The 15,000-nt window shown below is 45.9% G+C and overlaps 1 protein-coding gene across 2 annotated transcripts in view; it reads right to left on the bottom strand.

Annotated features, from left to right (window-relative positions):
* LOC308167683 (vesicle-fusing ATPase-like) overlaps window positions 1–15,000 on the bottom strand; it is a gene marked incomplete at its 3' end in the record, with an annotated part of 58,899 nt that overhangs the window by 41,738 nt on the left and 2,161 nt on the right. For both annotated transcript variants that reach the window (XM_080542119.1, XM_080542120.1), the window contains exons 2-3: window positions 7,954–8,039; window positions 7,538–7,637 (exon numbers count right to left, since the gene is read on the bottom strand). In XM_080542119.1, coding sequence (XP_080398245.1) covers window positions 7,538–7,637; window positions 7,954–8,039 — 186 coding nt within the window. The remainder of the gene's footprint in view (window positions 1–7,537; window positions 7,638–7,953; window positions 8,040–15,000) is intronic.

Raw genomic sequence — 15,000 nt, forward strand, 5'->3', positions numbered from 1 at the left:
AGCGGTATTACGGAATATCGTGAGTGTGTGTGTAGAATTGTGTTAAGGTGTAAATGGACGGGGTAGTCTATTTTGTATTGTAGCAGTGAAAAACATATGAGGCTTTGTCTGTTTGAAACGACGCCATTTGCATTTAGACGCCATTTGCAGTGTGTCAGAGAGTACGCCATTACTCTTTGTCTGTGTGAGAGGACGCCATTGTGTGGGCGGCCATTTGCAGTGTACTTTCAGCGGAGTTTAGACGCCATTTGCATTTAGACGCCATTTGCAGTGTGTCAGAGAGTCTATTCTTAGACGCCATTTTTCTTTGTCCTTAAGAAAGGACACACACAGAGGCCATCTTTATGAGGGCAGGCTACAAACACGCGGTGGTTTCTCAAGGACAAAAGGGTTGTTAAATTGAGCCGCCTGCTTTCTGCCTCTGGCCTTTAGGTTTCGGACACGTAGGGGGGTTGCGTGTGATTGTTGCATTACATAGACTATAGTATTTAAGATAGAGATATAGTGAATTGATCTCGGGGTATTTTAAATAGTTTAGAGTTACGGTTAAAACATTCATAGCCTCCATTTTTACACGGAGGCGCTGGTGCATGCGCAATCGATACGCAAGTCGGTTACTTGGCGCCGCCTGCTGGACGAAATACGACAATACATTTTAAAACACTAAATCCTCAGGGAGATACAGCTGAGGTCGATGAAACAGTCCGATACATTAATAAATAGATGGTTATAAATGATTGTAATGTATTACATTAATTTAATTACTTTAACTAATTACTTATCAGTTGAATTAATTATTCAGATCATTCATTTTCTGTTTCCCAAAACAATTGATTGATTCCATAAGTTTTAAATCAATGTATATGATGATATAGTGAATAATTCTAACTAATCATTTATTCCTTCCCAATGACAAGTCGATTTCTTTACAGGTTGTGATTAATATTTGTAATTTACATCTTTTATTTTAGTTAGGTCATTTCCACAGTGTTTGATTAAGGAATAGCAGAATAGTACATATTTGATAGTTGAGCAGTAAAAGGGTTTTTGTGGATCGGTGAATGCTTAGGTGTGACCAGCTTTTGTGATTTAATAATTGTGTTGACCAGAACTGTAATTAGTATTGAATGAGTAATTAAGTGACACATTCATAAACAATTAGGAAACACATTTAAGTATAAAGTACTTACACAGAGATTAGATTTAAGTTAATACTGCACTGACATACACAAGAGGCAAGTCTGTTATTCTGGAGTTGCAGGGTTTTTGTGGGGATGGTTAATACAGTTATATTGGACTAGCATTTGTTTAGCAAACAAGACAAAATAAGGTAGGTTGTAAGAAGCGTACACCTTATCTAATATAGAATATTGTCAGCATATTGAGCTAAGTAGAATGGGGTCGAATTCCACGAAGCTGTTAAAAGATATTAGTGAACATCGTGGAATGTTGGCTACGTTATCCCCTATGGCTGTAGTGGAAAAAATGAATCCTCTTGTTAGGGAAATTAGCAAAATGTCTACGAAATGGAATAGCCGTTGGGCATACATTGAACAGCCGTGGCCGAAAGAGGGCAGCATTAATTTACAATTAATTGCAACATTGGAGATACTTATCAATGGGCACAAAGCACATCAAAGAGGAAAGATTAGATCAGAGAAACGCAAGTTAGAGTTAGCTATTTTAGATCTATTTAAGGTAGAGGGACAGAAAATAGCTCAGTGTCCTGCCTCCAGTCCCCCTCCATATGCTAAGGCACTGGAGGATCATTCCCAGAAGAAGAAGAAGGAGCCAAGGGGAAAAGGGGACGACAGGAGTGACGAGGAAGATGACAGCGAAGATGGCAGTGCAGACTCAAGTGATGACGACAATGCAGATGGAGGCTACAACGCGCAGGTCAGGAAGATGATAGCCACAGCCGAAAGGAAAGGTGGGAGAAGACGCCCGGAGAAAGAGGGAGATTGTCACCGAATGTCATCAAATACATTAAAGAACTGTCCAGTGCTGATTCGGGGTAACAAGATGGAATATCATCCGTGGCATCATACAGATTTGTCTGAAGTGATCGAGAAACTCCCAGTTCTTCAAGAGGGAGGACATTCGTGGACGCGAGAGGTCGACGTGATACTGACAGGAACGCAGGTCGCGATGGGAGACCTGAAAAGACTCTTAGCTTTTATTGCAGGATTGGATACAATGCAGGAAATATTGATGAAGGCAGGACTTCATAGATATATCAATACATCAGTTTATGATCCAGAGCTCTTCGCAGCAAACAGAGGCAGGCTGTGGAAAGCAATCAGAGAGACCTACCCTACTCACATTCACCCAGACAATATCATTGTGAAGCCACTGGGGGGGGATGAGAATCCTAGGGGTTATGTTGCCCGTATGCACGCTCAATGGAGAAGTGTGACAGGGAAAGACGCTGAAGATAACCCCTTAGAAAAATCCATAATCAGGGAAAAAATACAAGAAGGGCTTCCTACCCCAGTTAAGGATAAGCTAGCAGAAGTGGTGGGGCTACGACACATGAACAAAGCTGTTTATATAGACCACGTAGCTCATCAAGTTGAGTTATATCGAAAGAACATTCAGATACAGAAGGCACGAGACGAAGAATCCCTCAGAATATTGACTCATTTGCAATTGACTGAAAGCGAGAGGAACATAGAGGGAGTGCAGGCTTTAGCCCCACAGCAACAGCCACCTGGAGTGCAGACTGCTACTTACCAGTCCTACTCACAGGGGCCACAAGGGGGGTATCCTGCTACTTACCAGTTCTACCCACAGGGGCCACAAGGGGGGTATCCATACCCACAAGGGCCACCAGGGGTGCAAGCGGTTCCATGCCAGATGTACACACAGCCTGGCCAAGGACCACCACCAGGGGGATGGACAGCAGCAGGGAAGGAGATGCTAGAGCCATGCCAATGCGACCAGAATGGACATCTAGCCTGTGCCTGCTGCAACAGGCCCCAGGGGGGCGCAGGGGGGAGCCAAGGAGGAGGATATTGGCCCCCTACTACACCTGCTCCAGGAGTGATGAACCCTTACGGAGGCCCAGCAGCTGGCCTATAGGGGTGCCCGGAAGATCCGAGTGGGAGGTGCCAGCTGGTGGTGACACAGAAGCCTGAAGGCGCCACGCACCTCCCTATGTCTAGAGAATATGTGAAGACAATCGGATTTGAGGGAATTAAACAGCTGATTCCTACAACTGAGCTTGTAGACTTAGAGTACAAGGGACAGAGAGCAACTCTGTCAACGCTTGTGTCAGAACACACGCCAACAGGGCTGCTAGGGAGAGATGCTCTATGCCAATTGAACTGTACAGTAAAATGCACACCTGACGACTGTCAGGTGACGGTGCCATCCGGTGTTCAGATTCCATCGACAGCCAGAGTGATTAAGCATAGAACAGACCTACAAGCTTTGCCTTTAAAGGGAGCTGATATAGAATATTGGGTTGATGGGTCTTGTTACGGGGTAGGAGAAACGTTGTGCGCTGGGTATTCCTTAGTTAAAGCACAGAATTCAAAGTTTATTGTAGAACAGGCTGAGGCAGTTCCTCAGCCTTGCTCGGCTCAGTTGGCTGAATTGATTGCCCTCACAGAAGCATGCAACTTGGGAACCGGACGGAGAGTGACAGTGTACACCGACTCTGCCTATGCACATAATGTTTGTCATTTTAATGGAGCTGTATGGAGGGGGCGGGGTTTTAAGAGGACTGATGGTACGCCTATACAGCATCACGCACAGATCATGAAGCTGTTACAAGCCATGATGAAGCCAAAGGAATTAGCTATAGTGAAGTGTGCCACACACAGGTCTGACTCATCACATGTCACACAAGGTAACAGGGCTGCAGAGGATGCAGCCAAAGCCATTACAGGAGCAGACAAGGCAGGTAAAGGTCTTCTGGTCACACATGAAAAGCAATTACAGGGCATGGTCACACTTGAGGATTTATTGATGTTACAGAGTAGAGTAACTACGTTAGACAAGAGCGTTTGGCTAGCAAGGGGGGCAAGTCAGGATGACACAGGTCTATGGAGGAATCATGAGGGGTTGGTTGTAGCACCCTCAGATTTATTAGGCATGTTAATACAGGAAGCTCATGGATTAGCACATGTGGCTAGGGGGGAGGTGAGACGCAAGATCACCAAGAAATATGGGTTTTGGAGTCCATATTTGATGGAACAGATTGACCATGCTTTAGGTCAATGTGGGGTCTGTTGGAGAAACAACATCAGAGTGGGTACACCAGTGGTGTCTGGGCATATCCCTACCCCAATAGGGCCACGGGTGGTGGACAGGGGGGTGGATGTACAGAGTAGGCAGGATGTTGTGCCAACAGGTGCCGAGGTCCCCAGAGAACCTGAGAAGGAGGAGCTACGAGGAGATGCTGTGGTGTTGCCAGAGCCAGTGGCAATGCCAGTGTTACAGCCAGTGACATTACCGGCAGTGCCTGAAACCGAGGGGACAGCGGAAAGCTGTCCAGATGCCAATGAACCAGAAACCAACGAAGCAGAGAGTGTTGACAGTCTGGAGGTCCAGCCTGGGGGTGTCCAAAGCCTGGACACCTGTGCTACTGGGGATGCTGGCGAGTGCCTGCACCATGCTTCAGATGATGCTGAGGGCGACTCCCCAGACCTTGATCAGCGTGGGAGGGGACCAGGCGGCTGCCTTAACCTCAATGACACTGACGGACGACGACCAGTTAGGAAAAGATTAAAGACTATGAATAGGGTAGTGAAGCAGCAGATCAAAGGGAACGACGGGAATGGACAGCAGATGATAGCATGGCTGGAAACGGTCTTAGGGGCATGGGAAACTTACTTTGCTAGGATAGGAGCACCTATTATAGCAGACATGATTTTTGACTTTCTTAGGAGGCAGGGCCTCATTGACTGTTTTTGGAAAATCAGTCACTCAGTCCACGTTAATGAACTTTTCAGAAGACTAGTCCTCACCTGAGGTGAAGATCTATGCATTAATGCATTCCCTTTGTCCTATGCTTACTGTTGGAGACTTATGTGTTATGATAACTGAATGTCATTATTTGTGTATTGTTTGTTTCTTTCTATATCACGTGATTGATGTCAGTTGAGTAGTGGTGTGGTGGTTATGCAAAGAAAGGAAAGCGGTTCTGTTCCTAGCACAACGAAGAAAACACTCTTGACTGGGAAAGGATATCAATCTGAGAAAGCGGTAAAGGCTGTTCTCCAACTGGGTTCATGTGCTAGTAACCTCTGTCCCTGGCGCTTCAAGGACAAAGAAAACATCGGTCGTTGGAAGTTTCTATATTAATTTGTGCATGATGGACTGTGTTTAGTTTAATTGTGGTTGTTATTTTCAAAATTCTTTTTATTATTGGTTGTTTTCTATTTTTTGTTTATGATATCTTTGGTTCCTAATACTGGTCCTGGGTTGGTCTGTGTTATTGTGCTTCTTGTGTTGTGTGTTGGTGTAGTTTTTCTGTTTGTTGTTGTTTCTTTAAAAAAAAAAAAAAAAAAAAAAAATATATTTTTTATTTTTTTATTTTTTTTATGTGGGGTTTTGTGTTTTTGTTTTTGTTTTGTGGTCGTTTAGTTTCGGAACACCCTCTGGGTGGTCCGAGGGGGGATGTGTCGTATATTTTCTACTATATATATCCTATTTTCTAGTGTTGTGCAATGGTTCTTGTAATCTGACCAGCCCCTCGGACTTGGGGCTGTGGTGACATCACAGGGGACGGCCCTCATGGCCATCTGGATAAGGTGATAGGCTATGACCTGTGACTGTATTTGCATAAGAGGGAGGGATCTAGGAAACTAGGGAAAACCAGCGAGGAAGGGAGGAAGCGGCCTCTTTTTGTCACCAGGCCCCAGCTTAAACACGTGTATGTATGAATCTGTTTGTAACTCGGATTAAATCATCTTAAACTCACTAGCTGTTGTTTGATTCATAACCAATAAGAATACACGACAAAAGAAAACTGTGTGGTATAGTGTGTAGTGTAGTGTGTAGTGTAGTGTGTAGTGTAGTGTAGTGTGTGGTACAGTGTGTTGTGTGTTGTGTAGTGTGTAGTGTGTAGTGTAGTGTAGTGTGTGGTACAGTGTGTTGTGTGTTGTGTAGTGTGTAGTGTAGTGCGGTTGTGAAATAAGACCGCAACAAGGAAGTTACAGTAGTACCTGCGGGCGGCTGTGGCGGCCATGTTTGTTTATAGGCGGGAGGCAGAGACAGGCAGAGACAGGCAGAGACAGGCAGGGTCAAAGGTCAAAGCAGTGACAGACATTTAGAGACCACAGAGAGAGAAGGAGAGAGAGAGAGAGAGAGAGAGAGAGAGAGAGAGAGAGAGAGAGAGAGAAGGGGAGAGAGAGAGAGAGAGAGAGAGAGAAGGGGAGAGGGAGAGAGAGAGAGGAGAGAGAGAGTCAGAGAGAGAGTCAGAGAAGGAGAGAGAGAGAGAGAGAGAAGGGGAGAGAGAGAGATGGGGAGAGAGGGAGAGAGAGAGGAGAGAGAGAGTCAGAGAAGGAGAGAGAAGGAGAGAGGAGAGAAGGAGAGAAGGAGAGAGAGAGAGAGAATGGGAGAGAGGAAGAGAGAGAGAGAGAGGAGAGAGAGAGTCAAAGAAGGAGAGAGAGAGAAGGAAAGAGAGAGAGAGAGTCAGAGAAGGAGAGAGAAGGAGAGAGAGAGAGAGGGAAGGAGAGAGAGAGAAGGAGAGAGAGAGAAGGAGAGAGAGAGAGGGAGAGAAGGAGAGAGAGGGAAGGAGAGAGAGAGAGGAGAGAGAGAGAGAAGGAAAGAGAGAGAGAAGGAAAGACAGAGAGAGAAGGAAAGAGAGAGAGAGAGAAGGAGAGAGAGAGAGAGAAGGAAAGAGAGAGAGAGAGAAGGAGAGAGAGAGAGAGAGAAGGAGAGAGAGAGAAGGAGAGAGAGAGAGAGAGAGAAGGAAAGAGAGAGAGAGAGAAGGAAAGAGAGAGAGAAGGAAGGAGAGAGAGAGAGAAGGAGAGAGAGAGAGAGAAGGAAAGAGAGAGAGAGAAGGAAAGAGAGAGAGAGAGAGAAGGAAAGAGAGAGAGAAGGAAGGAGAGAGAGAGAGAAGGAGAGAGAGAGAGAGAAGGAAAGAGAGAGAGAGAGAAGGAAAGAGAGGGGTGCATGCAGGGGCAACAGTAACCAGACAGTCAGAAGTTCAGCTCAGCTTAGAGAAGAGAGGCTCTGGTCTTAACTTAATGGTTTCCATGGGAACAGCAGCAGAGAGCTTAACAGAAGTCATATTATACACGCTCCACACATCAGCTAGTGCCAACTGAAAAAGGCACAATTTCATATGGTAAACTAGGGGAGGCTGGGGGAGGTAAATCGGAGGAGTTTATGTGTGTGTGTGTGTGTGTGTGTACCTGAGGCAGGTGTGTGTGTGTGTGTGTGTACCTGAGGCAGATGTGTGTGTGTGTGTGTGTGTGTGTGTGTGTGTATCTGAGGCAGGTGTGTGTGTGTGTGTGTGTGTGTGTGTGTGTGTGTGTATCTGAGGCAGGTGTGTGTGTGTGTGTGTGTGTGTGTGTGTGTGTACCTGAGGCAGGCTGAAGGCGATGGTCCCAGGTGACACGGTGGCGTGGGTCTTCACCGTGAACACGAACCTGTGGGTGGGCGTGGTCCTGACGGTCACGTGACTGAACCAGGAAGAGACCAGAGAGGATGGATACTGATACACAACTTGGCATCGCATAAATAAACACACACATCAACAACAACAAACAACATCTGCCGCCACACAGCCACACACACACACACACACACACACACACACAGCCACAGTCACACACACACACACACACACCTGCCTCAGGTTCTCACACACACACACACACACACACACCTGCCTCTGGTACACACACACACACACCTGCCTCTGGTACACACACACACACACACACACACACACCTGCCTCTGGTACACACACACACACAGAAAAGTAATTTACTCACGAGTCAAACTTCTGGTCTTTATCACTGACGACAGCACAGTTGGTCAGAGACAGCTCATCTGTGGGGCAGCGAGCTGCTTGCATCGTCTGAGGAGAAGAGACCACACAGGAGGAAGATCATCATTAACCTTTCTGACCAACTATCTAGTACCAAAACAATGCGGATGCAGTAGAATTAGGCAAGCCAGGTTTATTTGTCCAGCACATTTCATACAACAGGGGCAATTCAAAGGGCAAATTAGAGACTTCCTCTTCCTCATTCATATTCATATTGGCTGTGAACAAAACATGTTGACAGATATTAAGATTTCACCCCTTAGAGCACCCTCCTCACCAGACATCTGATTTTCCAGGGAACATCAGCTTCATTTGGCCTGTGTGTCGCATCTAGCCTATACCTATATCTATCTATCTATCTATCTACCTGTCTATCTATCTATCTATCTATCTATCTATCTATCTATCTATCTATCTACCTATCTATCTATCTATCTATCTGTCTATCTACCTATCTATCTATCTATCTACCTATCTATCTACCTGTCTATCTATCTATCTATCTATCTACCTATCTATCTACCTGTCTATCTATCTATCTACCTATCTATCTACCTAACTATCTATCTATCCATCTACCTATCTATCTATCTATCTATCTATCTATCTATCTATCTATCTACCTATCTATCTACCTCTGTCTATCTATCTATCTATCTATCTACCTATCTATCTACCTAACTATCTATCTATCCATCTACCTATCTATATATCTATCTATCAGCTATCTATCTATCTATCTATTAGCTATCTATCTATATATATATATATATATATATATATCTATTAGCTATCTATCTATCTATCTATTATCTATCTATCTATCCTCTATTTATCGATCTATCTATCTATCTATCTATCTATCTATCTATCTATCTATCTATCTAGCCCTGGTGAGTTATCTTGTCAATCTGGCCTAATGTGACGGGACATAAAAGCATTTCCAGGGCTGGTGTACCGGTCCAAACCCCAGAAGAGAGAGGGACGGACCCCAAGGAGAGTGACAGAGCCACAGAGGCGTTTCCCACCACGGCACTGCTGGATCAGGAGAGTCAGACAACACTGAATGACAGTCTGCTCCTGAAGGTACCCCGCCGCTGGGAACTGAATGAAAGCCTTTTGTAAGGAGAGAACAAAGTCAAGCACAATGCTACGTGTGGCTAGGCTATGTTCAGCGGTGGAGGAGGACAATGCTAGTAGTCTAAGCGTAGGACAGGGGGACTAACAGGTTAAACACACAAAAAGTAAACAATCCCTTATCCTAGTCTTACTGCGGTCATGGAGGTTTCCTAGGCTAGGCGGCTACCCACACCCTTGGTAAACTAAACGGACTGACTTACATAGCTCTACCTCCACCAGCCTCTACCTCCACCAGGCTCTACCCCCTGAGCCACAGCCTCTACCTCCTGAACCACAGCCTCTACCTCCACCAGCCTCTACCTCCTGAGCCACAGCCTCTACCTCCACCAGCCTCTACCTCCTGAGCCACAGCCTCTACCTCCACCAGCCTCTACCTCCACCAGCCTCTACCTCCTGAGCCACAGCCTCTACCTCCACCAGGCTCAACCTCCACCAGCCTCTACCTCCACCAGCCTCTACCTCCACCAGCCTCTACCTCCACCAGCCTCTACCTCCTGCGCCACAGCCTCCCCAGTAAACTCAGGTAAGGGAAACAGCTGACTGACAGTTTGTTAAGCTTTAACCTGCACAGTGGTTAAAACACTATGGGCCGTGTTCGTAAATGAGCTCTGAGAGCGCTGGAGCGTCCACGTGACTGCTTCTTGTCCAATCAAATTACTTGGATCGCAGACCCGGATATGGCCGAGGCACACAGGGAGCGGCATATTGAGCGGCCGCTCCAGAGGGCGGTATAGGACTTAGGGCTGGGTATCGCCACTGATTTCCCAAAACGATTCGATTCCGATTCACCAGCTCAGTGAGCTCACGATTCGATTCGATTCACGATTCGATTCGATTCGATTCCGATTCGATCTAGTTAAAATATACATTTTTTGCTTGAATATGAAAGAGATTCTCAGAATTAATGCTATAAATGGTTCAAGGAACCCTATAACATGTAGCATTGTTAAACATATCAATGAATTGACTCCAAAGCAGTTACATGAATGTACTTTTTATTGGAACACATTTTATTGGAACATATGAACATCATTGACCAACATTTTGCAACTACAAAAAGTGTTTTTTAACGTGCTTTACTGCAGCCGATGTAAATAAAGGGGCTACAAACATAGCCTACCGGTAATAATAATTCAATTGGATACCAAATTGGGTGAAAAAGGGATAAAATCTGAAAAAACAAATAAAATAAAAAATTGAAAATTACTTGGATCGATTAGTGAGTGTGTAATCAGTGTGCGCTCCGGCGAATTTACGAACACAGCCTACTATGACAATCATAAAATCTCCTCACATCAACCATAACAACATTACAGTAAGTGTAAAGTTCTCCCTTGATGTAGCTTACAATATTGCTTCCTGAGGTAGTTATGGTGAAGTCAAATTGAAACAGAAGCCAATAATAATAATAATAATAATAATAATAATAATAATAATAACTTTTATTTGTATAGCACTTTTCCTGCAAATGTTGCAGCTCAAAGTGCTTTAATACTCAGACAACTTATAGCCTATTATAGATTTCTGCCAATTTCTTCAGGATGCAATATCACCGCTTTAACGTGTGCCATGAGGACAGTGTCAACACAAGGGACTCATATTTCAAGCTGCCATAATTGTTATATTGAAAGAGATGTTTTTATTATTACTTCAAATAGCCTCTCCACCAACACAGCAACCGTTACCACAAATCAACCATAACATTCAAGTTGCCATGGAGATGTTTTTTTTGTTTGGGGGGGGGGGGTTCCCACAGAGCTGAAGCCTGGATATGGTTGAGTAGACCTGTTGGAATGTCAACCACACATCTTCACTTGAGTCACATGGTGAACATCGGCGAAAAAAATTATATATAGGCTTGTGGCTACGCTAATGCATAATATGCCTCTTGGCAAACCAAGGCTTCCCTGAAAATTACTTTTCTATCTCTTAGAGAACCCGATAAAGGGTTAAATAAATGATCTATCGCCCAGCTGCTCTCTGGAGCTCAGAGCTGGTCTAAATTGAGGTCTGAGGGATCCCAAAAGGCCACAAGACGAGGCTCCCCTCCCACCAAATAACCCCTCTCCCAGAGTGGATGTAGGCCATGCTACCACCAACGTCTGAGAGTGATGTGGTGCTCAGAGTCCCAACTAGGCCACTCAGACAGGGGACGGCCTCTGGGGGTCTAGAAGTCATAACAATGACACACAAACACTTACGGACCCGCAGACGCACAGACTTATGGAGGCTGCTTGTTATCCTGTTATGATCCTGATGGATAACAGTCATTCCGTCTTCCGAAAACTGAGAGGAAAATGGTGGTGATCTAGCCAGACACTGCTGGAGTAGACTAGACTTCTGGACTAGAGACAGTCTGGACTAGAGACAGTCTGGACCAGAGACAGTCTGGACTAGAGACAGTCTGGACTAGAGACAGTCTGGACTAGAGACAGTCTGGACCAGAGACAGTCTGGACTAGAGACAGTCTGGACTAGAGACAGTCTGGACTAGAGACAGTCTGGACTAGAGACAGTCTGGACTAGAGACAGTCTGGACTAGACTAGAGACAGTCTGGACTAGAGACAGTCTGGACTAGAGACAGTCTGGACTAGAGACAGTCTGGACTAGAGACAGTCTGGACCAGAGACAGTCTGGACTAGAGACAGTCTGGACTAGAGACAGTCTGGACTAGAGACAGTCTGGACCAGAGACAGTCTGGACCAGAGACAGTCTGGACCAGAGACAGTCTGGACTAGAGACAGTCAGTCTGGACTAGAGACAGTCTGGACTAGAGACAGTCTGGACTAGAGACAGTCTGGACTAGAGACAGTCTGGACCAGAGACAGTCTGGACCAGAGACAGTCTGGACTAGAGACAGTCTGGACTAGAGACAGTCTGGACTAGAGACAGTCTGGACCAGAGACAGTCTGGACTAGAGACAGTCTGGACTAGAGACAGTCTGGACTAGAGACAGTCTGGAGCAGAGACAGGGGGTCTACAGAGAGACAGTCTGGACCAGGGACAGTCTGGACTAGAGACAGTCTGATCCAGAGACATTCAGTCCTACTGCGTTTCTAAAGGTTGCTCAATTAATGACCCCCTTACTGACTGACAATTATAGGTCTGTGGAGTCACTAGTACCTAAGGGATAGCCTTCTGTGAGTCCCCATCCTCCACCAGTACCTAAGGGATAGTCTTCTGTGAGTCCCCATCCTCCACTACCTAAGGGATAGCCTTCTGTGAGTCCCCATCCTCCACCAGTACCTAAGGGATAGCCTTCTGTGAGTCCCCATCCTCCACCAGTACCTAAGGGATAGCCTTCTGTGAGTCCCCATCCTCCACCAGTACCTAGAGACAGGTAGGCTACTGCATGGTTCTGGTCCGCTGCCTCCTCCTCTCCCTCTCACCTAATTCAACCGGTCCTGCAGGTTTGCTGCATCAGTGGAAGGAAAGTTCTCTAATCTGATCTCCTTGGATGTCGGGGGAACGTCCTTCTTTGGATAACAGAAGTGCAACAGGGTGCGCTGAGGGATGGGTGGAATTATCTCTAGTCGGTTGTCAAAGCTTTGTCACATAGCAACTGAATCGTAGTGGCAGGCTACTCAAACTTACACTAACACCAACGCTATGCGTTAGCGATTAGCCTTGTGAGGCTGGTGGACCTATCATGTTATTTACCATTTCCATTTCTGACGTTCAGCAGACGCCTTTATCCAAACTAAGCCACTTATGACAAATACATTTTGTCTAAGTAAGTGAATCGTCTATCCATCAGGCATGGCAGTCATAATGCTAGAAGAAGGGAGAATTACCTTTGTACAGGGGGGTAGTGGGGATGAATGTCTGTCTTTAGGAGGGACAGTCAAGTGTGTGTGTGTGTGTGTGTGTGTGTGTGTGTGTGTGTGTGTGTGTGTGTGTGTGTGTTTGTGTGTGTGTGTGTGTGTGTGTGTGTGTGTGTGTGTGTGTGTGTGTCTACTTTACCTCCACTGGAACCTCTATGCTGAAACAACAATAACAACATAACATCTGCATCAAGCAGGGTAGGTGTATAAAGACCTAGACCACCTCTCCTCTGTCCCTCTGGTAGGTGTATAAAGACCTGGGCTACCTCTCCTCTGTACCTCTGGTAGGTGTATAAAGACCTAGGCCACCTCTCCTCTGTCCCTCTGGTAGGTGTATAAAGACCTGGGCTACCTCTCCTCTGTCCCTCTGGTAGGTGTATAAAGACCTAGGCTACCTCTCCTCTGTCCCTCTGGTAGGTGTATAAAGACCTAGGCCACCTCTCCTCTGTCCCTCTGGTAGGTGTATAAAGACCTGGGCTACCTCTCCTCTGTACCTCTGGTAGGTGTATAAAGACCTAGGCTACCTCTCCTCTGTACCTCTGGTAGGTGTATAAAGACCCTCTCCTCTGTCCCTCTGGTAGGTGTATAAAGACCTAGGCTACCTCTCCTCTGTCCCTCTGGTAGGTGTATAAAGGCCTAGGCTACCTCTCCTCTGTCCCTCTGGTAGGTGTATAAAGGCCTAGGCTACCTCTCCTCTGTACCTCTGGTAGGTGTATAAAGGCCTAGGCTACCTCTCCTCTGTCCCTCTGGTAGGTGTATAAAGACCCTCTCCAGTCTGTCCCTCTGGTAGGTGTATAAAGGCCTAGGCTACCTCTCCTCTGTCCCTCTGGTAGGTGTATAAAGGCCTAGGCTACCTCTCCTCTGTACCTCTGGTAGGTGTATAAAGGCCTAGGCTACCTCTCCTCTGTCCCTCTGGTAGGTGTATAAAGACCTAGGCCACCTCTCCTCTGTCCCTCTGGTAGGTGTGTAAAGACCTAGGCTACCTCTCCTCTGTCCCTCTGGTAGGTGTATAAAGGCCTAGGCTACCTCTCCTCTGTACCTCTGGTAGGTGTATAAAGGCCTAGGCTACCTCTCCTCTGTCCCTCTGGTAGGTGTATAAAGGCCTAGGCTACCTCTCCTCTGTACCTCTGGTAGGTGTATAAAGGCCTAGGCTACCTCTCCTCTGTCCCTCTGGTAGGTGTATAAAGACCCTCTCCTCTGTCCCTCTGGTAGGTGTATAAAGACCCTCTCCTCTGTCCCTCTGGTAGGTGTATAAAGACCTAGACCACCTCTCCTCTGTACCTCTGGTATTGATTGCGGAGGAGATTGGGAGGAGAAAAATGGTGTAGTCTGCAGTTTGGGACAAGGCCGATATTAATTAATGAGTCCAGAAGCACATAGATCACTGAACTGTCAACCTGCCACATAATTAGGACTAGCATCGATATTCTGATGGATTGAGAGGATCTCAGGGGAAACTATAATTATAAAAAATACCAGATTATGCCTACTATTTACAGGAGACCACAATAAAACCTTGGCTTGTGTAAAGCATTTGAACAATGTTTTATACCACAATATTGTATATCCACTGTGTTAGATGAGGTCAGAGGTGAACATGCAGCATCTCACACACCCAGTTCTGTTTACCAGTCTGCTCAGGAGACGGGTTATCAATGCCTCTGCAGGGTGGCCTGAATGGCAACAACAACTGTGATAATAATTAACCATAACTGCTTTGTACTTGATTAGTTGAATCAGGTGAGCTGGTGGTGGAACAGATCAAATATGTGGTGCGGCTGGGGCGCCCCGAGGAGAGGGTTGAGAAACACAGGAGAGGTGTATGGTCTGAGATACGTCACGTGGATATTAGGCCTACTTTATTCTGAAATAAATCTTTATTCTACGAAAACCACCACAGACGTCTGAGACGTCTATCCTTTGAAACCTGGAGATCATTGTGCTTAATGTGAGGTCGCTAGTGATATTTGAGATTGAAAACTGTTGGAAACATACCCAACGCAGATTCAGGAGACATTTATCATCCT

The sequence above is a fragment of the Nansenia antarctica genome (genome assembly GCF_963989245.1).
Source record: "Nansenia antarctica genome assembly, chromosome: 11".
In the NCBI taxonomy this organism is placed as follows: Eukaryota; Metazoa; Chordata; class Actinopteri; order Argentiniformes; family Microstomatidae; genus Nansenia; species Nansenia antarctica.